At 40.6% G+C, this 11,531-nt stretch overlaps 1 protein-coding gene across 1 annotated transcript in view; it reads right to left on the bottom strand.

Annotated features, from left to right (window-relative positions):
- Positions 1-496: 496 nt before the first annotated feature.
- Positions 497-11,531, bottom strand: part of LOC128340765 (elongin-A-like) — a 32,275-nt gene continuing 21,240 nt past the window's right edge. The window contains exons 5-11 of the mRNA XM_053286388.1: positions 10,666-10,762; positions 9,231-9,398; positions 8,487-8,584; positions 6,485-6,665; positions 4,861-4,972; positions 2,412-2,548; positions 497-866 (exon numbers count right to left, since the gene is read on the bottom strand). Coding sequence (XP_053142363.1) covers positions 805-866; positions 2,412-2,548; positions 4,861-4,972; positions 6,485-6,665; positions 8,487-8,584; positions 9,231-9,398; positions 10,666-10,762 — 855 coding nt within the window. The 3' untranslated portion in view covers positions 497-804. The remainder of the gene's footprint in view (positions 867-2,411; positions 2,549-4,860; positions 4,973-6,484; positions 6,666-8,486; positions 8,585-9,230; positions 9,399-10,665; positions 10,763-11,531) is intronic.

Below are 11,531 nucleotides of genomic sequence, written 5' to 3'. Positions count from 1 at the left end.
GGGCAATTTCTGAAAATGCCTTATCTCCAGAGATTGTGCCCATGTCGTGCGGGAGAGGTTGAATCTACCGAACATGTGTTGTTGAATTGTTGTTTCTATAAGGAGTTAAGAACAGAATTAATTTTCCCCCTTTTAAGAGATTGCAGATTGACCTCAGGTCAGGAGAAAATGGAGTTTTTACTTGCAGACTTGAGATGATATCATCTCGACAAAAGTAGCCAAGTTTCTCTGTATTGCAAGTAAACTCCGCAGAAGACATGATGAGAGGTTAGATGCGGGCATAGTATAGTAGGAGGGTGAACAGCTTTTATCTAGACAAAATTCTTCATGTATGATACTCTTACTGTACTGTTTCTATTACAGTTTCTTTTGATGTTTCTGAAGTGACGTGTAGTTTTGTGTGTGGTTTTGTTGTATTGAGAGGCCATTGGCTGTAATAAAGTACTACTACTACTACTACCACCGAGTCCAAAAATTAATGTTTGCCACACAAAACTTGAAGTTCTGCATTTTATTCCTCACATTACACTAAATGCCTTCCATATGTAATACAAAGTAAATTTCATGAAGCTCAGACTGTACATATTTTACAATTCTGAAGTAGCAAAAAAAGGATATGAATTGTTACCATTAAGCAAAGTCCCGTAGAACCATATCACTATAAACCAAAACCCATTTCAAAAGTTTGATATTTAATGGTGACATATTATAGGATTAAATTGGACATTAAATTGTATTATAATATGAAAGACATACCACAGAACTGGAATACTGCACGATACATTTCAATCTTGAATGAAAATTTTACCGTGGCCCAACTCTGTTTTTGAAGGCTCTTAGTGATTTTCTCATCATTGGTGCAATTCCTGCAACAAAACAGCAAGGCACACAGTTTATTTAAGAATTGTATTGATTGTTAGAATAAAACTATTATTCTACAAAGGGAATGTAAGCGAACCAAGTAATATCAAACTTAGATATAAATACTAAATGGAAAGAACCTCTTTTTCAAAAGGCTGGAGGTGGAATAGAATGCAATGGCAGATGAATTCACCAAGGATATATCTTGCTAGACAAATCTAGTATTTCTTTTTTAAAGGCAGGGTTTTCAGACAAGTAAAGTGAATTTTGTTTAACAAGAACAAAGCATTTGATATAGTATTATGGACAAAGTTATTACTGACATTTGAAAAGCAAAGAATGAAAAAACAAAACAAAACCTCACTCCAAACAGAAATTGATCTTTAATGACTCCTTAAGTGAATCAGTCATTTTTACAACCGGGGGGGGGGGTCATATATATGAAAAACATGGCTTTGTTTACTATGGAAAATAAAGTCAACTGTGTGTTAACACTTTGCCTCCTTACCTGGGGCAAGGGAAGAACCCCTGTGTTGTTGCAAAGAGACTAATGCCTAGTTGCACCTCTTCCTTAGCAGAGGAGAGGGGGCATGATTTTTGCTGCTCCCTCCTAAGGTCTATTCACTTGCAGGAATATGTCCACAAGGACCATGTGACCCTCAGGGCCCTATTTCCTGCAAGTGAATAGACCCTTAGATGGTAGGGCAGAACAGCAAATGTCATGTTTCCTGCTCCATTGCTACTGGTCTGAAGGAGGAAGTAGCACAGCTAGGCTTCAGCCTCCTTGCTATGCAACAAGGCTCCTTCTGTTGTCATAGCACTGTGGAGAATGTCAGCCTGTGAAAATAAGAGGGAACAAAGGCCATTCTGGAGGGAACCACGTTGATTTGGATCTTGGCTCCTTCCACACTCAGGTGCACTTCTACTGAATGTGTAGGGGGGAAAGAAGAGGGGAAGCATTGCTACCAGTGTTCCTTCTAAGAGAGATTCCCAGATGTTGACTACAACTATCAGAATCCCCAGCTGCAATGGCTTTTGCTTGGGATTATGGGAGTTGTAGTCAACAACATCTAGGAATTTCTCTTAGAGGGAACACTGATTGCTACGTTTGTCTATACTTGATACCAACAAGAGTCAAGACATTACTGTAGATGACCAAATGAGAGGTAGGTGAGAGATAAGTTGTCGCAAATCCTTGCTGTGGCTTGAGTAGATGGGCAGTCTGAATGCATATCAAAATGTACAAATAAGAACTGTGCAAAGTGAAAAACAAAGTACTTGCAACCAGTGTCCTCTCTAATTGGTTTCATCTGTGCACAAAATAAGTTTTGTTTTGGGCAGCAGTATCAAGACAGTGCATGTGCACATACATTCAGAGTGGGGCCTTCTTGATTCAGCCTGAGTGGGATCTAAATTAACTGAGTGGACATTAAAAAAACATGTGTGGGTGTGCACATCTTTGAGGGAACACTGCTTGCAACACAGACCACCGCCAGATGGCATATGTGGCAAATGCAGAGGAGGCCACAGACTCAAGTTCCTTTACTTACTTTTGGTCAGCTTTTTCACATCCTGATTTGGTCCATTGGAGTAAACAGAAGAGCTGGTAGATGCGACATTGCTGGTTTTGTTGGAGCTCAGGCCTGAAGAAGCATTACTTCTCTCCCTGTTTTCTTCATTCTTTGTTCTAGCCAAAAGAAGTGACAGACCATTTATTGCAAACACAATGACCTTTTAAGAATGACACCACAGACTTGGATGTTTATGAACAGAATAATCTTGTAAAACATCTGCTCTCAGATAAAGATGCCTCAATCTCTATTTCTGTAGCTAAGTTTAGTTATATTGCTTTTAAGAGGTATAATGGGACATCATCCTAATTCTAAACTGTGTGTGTGTGTGTATATATATATATATATGTGTGTGTGTGTGTGTGTGTGTGTGTGTGTGTGTGTATGTGTGTGTGTGTGTGTATATATATATATATATATATATATATATATATATATATATATATATATATATATAAATGTTTACTAGTTTTTACTCTCTGTTTGGTCAAATGACTGTAAATAAAATTACAATTACAATTACAATTTATGAACAGAAAAAATGTCATGAGCATGAGGTGGCAAACCATAAAGAATATTGAACACACCCATCAATCGCAATAATATAGCAGAAGTCACCAGGAAGGATGTTTTGTATGTGTTCAGTTCCACCACCATGTAAATGTTTAAGTGACAAGGATCTGTCATATTTGTTATTGCTACTTAGAGAACACCACCGCCACTAGCAAACTTCATAAGATATATACTTGGTAAACTATTTCCGTCTTATCTTTAATAGGTATGGGCAGCTTCATATGTAATTTGGGCAAAAAGGGGCTTTCTAGCCACGTCTGTATTTGCTGTAGTACTTTCTTTAGATGCATTGATATCATTGGGTATAGGTGGCGGTAGTATCAGGGAATCTTATACCATAAGCTGGCTTTGTATATTTTGTTAAAATTCATTATATATTTGAACAAGATTATAAAAATAATCACAACATTGGTGGGGGGGGGGAGAGAAACTGACAAGGACCCAAGGAAAGGACCCTTTTGCATTGGGCAACAAAAACGTATTACAATGTCTTTGGTGTTGCTTCAGAATGTATTTCAACCAGATATTGGCTTTCTTTTAGGGAACAAATTGGACATTATCTTGGACAAGTGATGATCCCAACCAAGCATCTGCTCAAGTACAGTAATGAGAATGTTGATAACCACAAGGGATCATTACCAAGATGTGATATCTGGTACTAGAAAGCAGAATGTCCAGGCAACCAGAGGGAGGATGCTTACCACTACTGCTAAAATGTGGGATTATCACCCTTAACAAGATTAGGTTTCTTGTTTTCTTGCCCACTGTATGCTGGGGAAACCTAAAGCTCTGGGATCATGAGCTCTTCCTCATTTAACTTAGCAGCTCTTGTTCTTTGCAGCCACAAAGTACAATCTCTAGGATTTTTCAGGGTACGTTGTGGCCTTTGAACTGTTATAGAACCGATATAAGTTTGTGGTGTTGATACACCAACAGATGAAGTATGCAGTTGTTTCAAAGCAGTGAAATGTCAGAGGCTGAACCCCTTTCCCACACACTACTTAACCATTGGTCTCCTAGCCACTGATCTACTACCCCTTAAAAATCATAAATAAAAACACTAGGAGAAGAATAGCAATGAGGCATATGGGTCAATATTAGGATTACAGCCGGGGGCGGGCGAAGCAGAGGCTGGCCAAGTTGGGCACAGGCCAATGGCCCACATTCAATCGGCCTTATCCAGCTGACCACAAACTGCCAGTATTAACTCCCAGCAGCTGTTGGTAGCAGTGGCAAGAGTAATCCAACAGACTTGCACCAGCAATGCCTTTGCCAGGCACCTGCCATCTGTCACTGGAAACATCCCCAGAGGCCCCTACATGGTTCCAGGGTCTCAAGGGGACACTCTAATTGGATGATGAGGAAAAAGGAGAAATATCCACACTGCCAAATTCTTAGGTGGTAGCAGCCCCCCCTCCCACCCATCACCAAATGGTGGGAATTGATATAGTGGCAACAGCGGCAGTAGTGAAGTGTAGCATCCCTTTTGCAGGGGAGGGGAATGCACACCTGCATACCTATTTGCCTGGCCAGAAAAAGGGAGAATGAGCTCTCCTACCCATGGAGAAGGAAGGATGATCCTACAGCCAAGGCAGAGCTGCAGTCTGAGCCAGCACCCAGGTAATCCCCTTGTACAGGCCCCAAGCATTCATATATTTGAGGGCCCCTGACAACCTGAAGCTGGTCCTGCAGTGGGTGAAAGGAAGGTTCTTCACCCCCACCCAAACCCACATGCCAGTTCTCTACTTGAAGGTTGCCCCTCCCAGCTCCTTGGAAGCAGCTAGAGATTGAAGACAAGGTCTGCCACTGTTATGCCTAGTTCTGCTCTAATTGGAAACACACAAGTAGCACTTACTCAGATTGAAGCTGAACAACAGGCCCCGCGGTTCCATAGATTTCCTGCTGACGGCGAATGTTTCTGGGAGGCTTTGCCATGCCATGTATAAAAGCCATTTTAACTTGGCGGCCTAACAGAGAGCGAGAGAAAAAAGTTCAGCACCATGGAAAGAACACCTGACATTCCCATAGTTTTATAAGGCGGGTACAGCTACTACCACTGAGTTCTTATTTTCAGAACTGGTGAACATTTTAAGCTGAAAGTAAAAAGAGTGAGAGATTCTGATGTCATGCCAAACCATGGTTTGTTGAGATATCTGAGCCATCATAATCCAATAAACCATTGTTTGCAAGTGGCAACTAATCATTGGAACCATGGTTTGAAGCAGATTTCTCAACAACCGTTTGAAAAAATTGTAGTTTGACCTAAGAGCAGGCCTGCTGGATCAGACCCAAGGCCTATCTAGTCCAGCATCCTGTTTCATACAGTGATACACTAGATGCCTCTGGGAAACCCACAGGAAAGAAGTGAAGGCATGCCCTCTCTCCTGCTGTTGCAACTGGTATTTAGAGGCATCTTGCCTCTGAGGCTGGGGGTAGCTTATAGCCATCAAGACTAGTAGCCATTGATAGACCTGTCCTCCATGGATTTATCCAAGTCCCTTTTAAAGCCAGCCAAGATGGCAGCAGCTGTCACCACATACCATGGCAGAGGATGCCATGTGCCATGTGAACAGACATTCCTTTTGTCTGTTGTCAATTCCTTGGCAATCAGTTACATGGAACGACTGATGGTTCTAGTGTTCTGAGAAAGGGAGAAACATTTCTCTCTCTCCCCACCATGCATAATTTTACACACCTCTATCATTTATCTCCTTGGTCATCTTTTTCCTAAACTAAAATGCCCCACCTCGATCATCTTGGTTGCCCACTTCTGCACCTTTTCCAGTTCTATAGTGTCCTCTTTAAGAGGACCAGAATTGTACACAGTATTCCAAATGTGGCTGCACATTGATTTGTGATAGGGCATTATAATATTAGCATTTTTATTTTCAGTCCCCTTCCTAATGATCCCTAGAATGGGACTAGCCTTTTTCACAACTGTTGCACATTGAGTCAACACTTTCAACTAGTTGTCCACCATGACTCCAAGATCCCTCCTTCTGGTCAGTCACTGACAGCTCAATCCCCACCAGTGTATATGTGCGGGGGGGGGGTTGCCCCAATGTGAATCAATTTACATTGAACTGCATTTGTCATTTCGTTGCCCACTCATCCAGTTTCGATAGATCCTTTTAGAGTTCCTCAAAATCTGTTGTGGATTTCACTACTCTAAATAGTTTAGAGTCACCTGCAAATCTGGTCATTGCGCCAAACTGGTAAACCATGATGAAGCACTTTGCCCTGCCTTGGGGGCCACTATTTGGCACAGCATCCTGTAACCAGGGATGCTTGGGCAAGACTGTAGTGGGGAATTGCACCAGCCATGGTTTGCCTGTGCATCTACAACACAAGTCATGGTTCTGAATCTGAACTACAGTTAGAGCAAACCTTGGTTTAGTGTTGCATCTGAACCAACCTAATGTCTTCAGTTTATTAATTATCATCCAAATCAGTGATTGCTTACATTCATAGGTCTTTACCTTTGGGTTTTTCAGACTGAGCTGAAAGAATGCTTTTTGTGAGGGACTTCAGTTTTTCTTCTCTTTGACTGAAGAGCCTCAAATACATTTCACGCCATGATTCATATTCCAAGAGCTGTTCATTTCTGAAGTCTCTTTGACAGTGTTTCTTCCACAGGTGGCCTGACTCTTCTACAAAGGTCTGTTTTAAGTAAAGTGTATTAATATATTCTAGTTTATAGTGACTACATGCATGCACTGTCCCCCTTTGCATCTTGAACAGGGAATTTCAATAGGTGCAACTCTTCACTCTGACAAACGGCAGCTGACAAGAACAAGGTATCTTTAGTGCCTAATAAAAATATCCTCCTCTCCTTGCCACTTTGGTTTCAAACAGGTCAAGAGCTAGAAAACTGATCAATATCCCTTTTGAACTTAGACACTGTCAGTACAAGATATCTCAATCACTTGTGTTTTCTTACTCTTTGGATCAGAGTTCTAAGTAAGTCTCTTAAAGTTTTGCTGAAGCAGAATGTAGCTTGACTTTTTTCTTAAAAGTCTTCTCTGATAACAAAATAAAATTAGATAGAAGTCTAGTGCAGTTCCATAAAAACTCAATCATTTTAGGGTATTGACAAAAATAATATGGGACTGCTTGCGTTCATGTACAGTAGCCTTTTGCAGCCATGGCTGGCATCCAAGCAGAACAACATTTTCTGTAGTGTCGGGAGCGGAAATCAAATAGACAGACACAGGCAGCTAAAGAGGGAATTGCCAAAAATCATCTCTTCTCCCCTTGTGCAATGGAAGATGTTCTTCTACCAGTGCATCACTAACCTTATTATCCTGACAGATTAGTATCAATCAGCCACTATCTTCACATCCAGCCTGAACCCTCACATCTAGCCTGAGTGAATGCTAATCAGGCATGCACCTGTACCAGCACACTCTCCAGCAGTGGCAGGAAAGAACTGTGCATCAGTAGTGCTACTTCCATAATGAGAAATGCACCATTTGCACAGACTAGGCCAGGATATCTCCCAAATCTGTTGTGTGTGGTGGTGGTGGTGGTGAAGAGGATCACATAATAATTCATGCTGTATACAGAAACTGTGAAGGGCTCGGGTTTTTTCATATGGTGAAACTGGGTGAAGTTCCTGCTAACTGGTGGTGAAACCCCTGCTAACTGGCCAAAGAAGCACCTTTTTAACATGGTTATTCTCTTTATGTAGCAGGGGGAGAGTAACTGGCCCTACCCACCTCCAGCACAGGACCTCCAGTGACTGTTGCTGGTGTCTATCTTATGCTTCTTTTTAGATTGTGAGCCATCTTATTTATTTATCATTTCTCTGTGTAAACCGCTTTGGAAACTTTTGGTGGAAACCGGTATATATAATAATTATTTTTTAAGCCTCATAAGAACATAAGAAAAGCCCTACTGGATCGATCCAAAGGCTCATCCAGTCTAGCATCCTGCCTCACACAGTGGCCAGCTAGAGAATGTGGGAGAAGCAAGGGGGGAGGGAAATGAAGCCTTAGGGTGAATCACATGAACACAAGCCAGCAACTCAGGTTGTTTCCATAAGGTTTATTCAAGAAGGCATGCCTTGCTTTTGGAGTATTCATACACATGTCAAAAGCAAGTGTGCATAATACTGTATTTCTTCCCCCCACTGTTCCTGCAAGGAAAATCCTATTCACTCAGATGACTTCCCAGCTCTAGATTTTTTTACCCCTCAAGTAGTCATACTCTCTGTGGTAAATAGAGGCACTAAAGAGGAAGAGTAGAGCCTACCTGCATTATTGCAGAGCCAAACTCCTGCATTTTTATTCTCCTTCAAAGAGAATGCTGCTCTTATTGCCTCCTGACGTGAGGATTACAGGAACTATTAAGCACTGACAGCTTGCCTGAGCTAAATACACACATTTTAACCATTCTTGAAGTCTTAGATTTTACTCACACACACAATAAATATTAACTTTAAAAGTACAATGCAACATGAAAAAAGAAAAAACAGTTTACCGGGTTGCAATCCTCTATTCGAAACAATTGTTCCGGTGTACAACGGGTCAAAACAGGCTCAAGAATTTCAAAGGGCACTCCTCCAACTTCATGCAGTGCTACAAAGTAAGACCACCATCATGGCTATGGCATTACGAACAGCCCTGCTGGATCAGGCCCAAGCCCATCTAGTCCAGCATCCTGTTTCCCACAGTAGCCCACCAGATGCCTCTGGGAAGCCCACAGGCAAGAGATGAAGGCGTGCCCTCTCTCCTGCCTGTTTTACATGCAGCAGGTTTTACTGCGAGTTTGAAGTTACTCTGAAAAACTGCCACGAAAGGTGGATTTTTTTAACCCTGGATATAAATCAGGCTATACTCTGAAGCACAATAAAAACCTGAATCACGTGTGAAGTGCTCCCTGATAGCTTGGGTACTTCGGGGTATATCTGGCAGATATAATCAAAAGCACCAATATGGTTTTTTTAACTTCTCATTTTGCCATTAATAGTTTTTTACTTCTCATTTTGCCATTATTTTCAGCTGGATATAGACTGCACTTATTCACACATACAGAAGATATAATCAGCAGCACCAATATGTTTGGTTGTTGTTTTTTTACTTCTCAAACATTAACAACAGCATGGATAGTGTAAACCCCACAAATACATAGGCTTTCCTCTGATCTTTCAAATATATAAAAAACCTAGAACCAAAATGCAACTTAGCCAGCTAAATCCCAAATATAAGCAGTCCCAATACTTACAGTCAATATTATTTTGAAGAACCCGGATGCACTGCTCATACAGTGTTAGCATTTTTGAAAGATAGACTGTTTTAGAACCGGAGTACACCTGCATTTTGGAGTTCAACCTCCGCCCTGTGAACGGAGTAGTTTCACTTCTTTGCTCAGGCACTTGCACAGCTGGTGGAGCTACATAAATAAATAAATAAATAAATAAATTTACAGTTTTAAAACTCTCCCTTCTAAATGCTGAACAAGCTTCAAAGAGATAAAAAGAAGGCTGATCTTCCACACACTGCCCAACACTTCAAGTTTAGCTTCATTTCAGATACAGCACATAGATACTAGCTTTGTGACAATTTTTGTTCAATAATATATCAAATATAGGCCATTGCTTAGTCTTTTTCACAGAGATGAAAAATCACTCCTATAAAAATGGAGAGGTTACTTATTTTGCAAGGTGTGTCTTTAGCAGTTCATGTTTCTTGGAAAATATCTTAGAACATAGGGGGATAATCAGCACCATCTCAGGTGCATAGTGATCCACTCCCGAGGTGGATGCAGGGAATCAGTAATACACTCCCCACAATGTTGCTCATAATGTGAGCTCTTGCAGGCTTACCATTTGAAATAGTAAGCTCCTATATCTACCCTGATCTGGATAAATTTTCAAGAACCCAATCTGTTGTATACCAATGTGGATTTTGCATTAAGATGCAAAATGATTCCCTGTGCTAGAGGATGGGGTCATAGTGCACTCTCAGCTGCAGAGCTTTCTTGATCAAAGGATGTATGTGATAGATAACAATATTAATTAGATAATATTAATTAGCATAATAGGTCACAGCAACAGCTGCGTGAGTCAACACTTCTAAATCAGCAAGTTCTTTCAAAATAGCATTAAAGACCTTTTGCTTTCAGATGCTATGGTTATCAGAACTATAAAAACAAACAGATTGCCAGTTAAAGTATGAGTGCCTGCTACTGTATTAACTTCTGAAAGGATTTTAAAGACAGATGGAATTGGAAGGCCAGAGATTCTCATCCCCTCACTATGAACAAGGACTCTTAAAACTTTAAGTCTTCTTGAAAAGTATCTAATTATCCCAAAGTAGCTGCAGAGAAGTTATGGAAGCTTCCAACTCTTTAATTTTCATCAAGTTATGGAAGCAGAACTCTTTAACTTTACTATTTCTCCTTTCACTAGGAGCAATATTCTATCCAAAGGATACTCCAGGTCACTCCACTGATCACAGTTATCAGTAAATCATATTGGCCCAGAGGTGGTCTGAATTAGTACATGACCCAGTATGATCACTAAAAGCAGTTCCTTTCTTAGGCACTCCTCTCAGTCACCATATCAGGGGCCATTGCAGCAAGGCATGGTCGCAAGTAGTCTTTTAGCAGACTAATCTCATATCTCCCATTTTCATACCCTGTAACTCTATTCCATTACCTTTGAATTCTGAAGCATATGGAGGAGAAGATATTGATATCTCTGGCAAAACTTTAGGAAGTGGAGTATTCAGTAGATCTTGGAGTGATGTCTTGGCCTATATACAGTTACATAAATTGGATACCATACCCATACTTTTAGAAAGTTTGTGTTAAGCAATACAGAAGTGTAAAGTGATACAATGTCATTGTCGGAGTACGTTTTATAAACTGACATGCTGAATACATTTTCTTTCTACCCTGTAGTTCTGGGCTGCACAACTTCCAATCCTCTAACTGCTGTTGGACTACCAAACCCCCAGCCACAGTAGCCAATAGTCAGGGATTATGGGAGTTGTAGTCCAACATCTGTAGCAGGACAACTTGTGCAGCGCTGCTTGGGCTAAAGATCTGCTGTATTGCCAGGAAGTTTTAGAATGCAGTAACTGGTGTTCTGAATCAGAAGATAAAAGTTTCTGTTTCCCACTATGATCAGCAATGGCATGCATTGTACACAAGACAATGCTTTTTCATGCTACCCAGAAATATACTGCCTATGTACATATAGATTCCACCTAGCTATTATGGGTAATATACCTCTTATAAATTGATCTAATCCCCCCCCCTTTAAAAAGTCATCTAAGCTGGTGACCTACACACATGGGGTTTTATCCAGGTATGTCTATATATCATGCCTGCTCAAGGAAAACTGGTGGATTAATGAATGAATAAAAGTTCATTGAAGGATTCAATTGAAGATACATGTATATATGTGTTTCTGATCTTGTGAAAGAATATCATTGTTAAAATCTGAATATTGTCTCTGCAGTGTGCAGCAATCTAGGGCTGTGTAAAATCTACGCTTAGTAAAACATGCATACACAGTAT

The sequence above is a fragment of the Hemicordylus capensis genome, chromosome 1 (assembly GCF_027244095.1).
Source record: "Hemicordylus capensis ecotype Gifberg chromosome 1, rHemCap1.1.pri, whole genome shotgun sequence".
Lineage (NCBI taxonomy): Eukaryota > Metazoa > Chordata > Lepidosauria > Squamata > Cordylidae > Hemicordylus > Hemicordylus capensis.
This window is presented reverse-complemented; position numbering and strand designations above follow the sequence as displayed.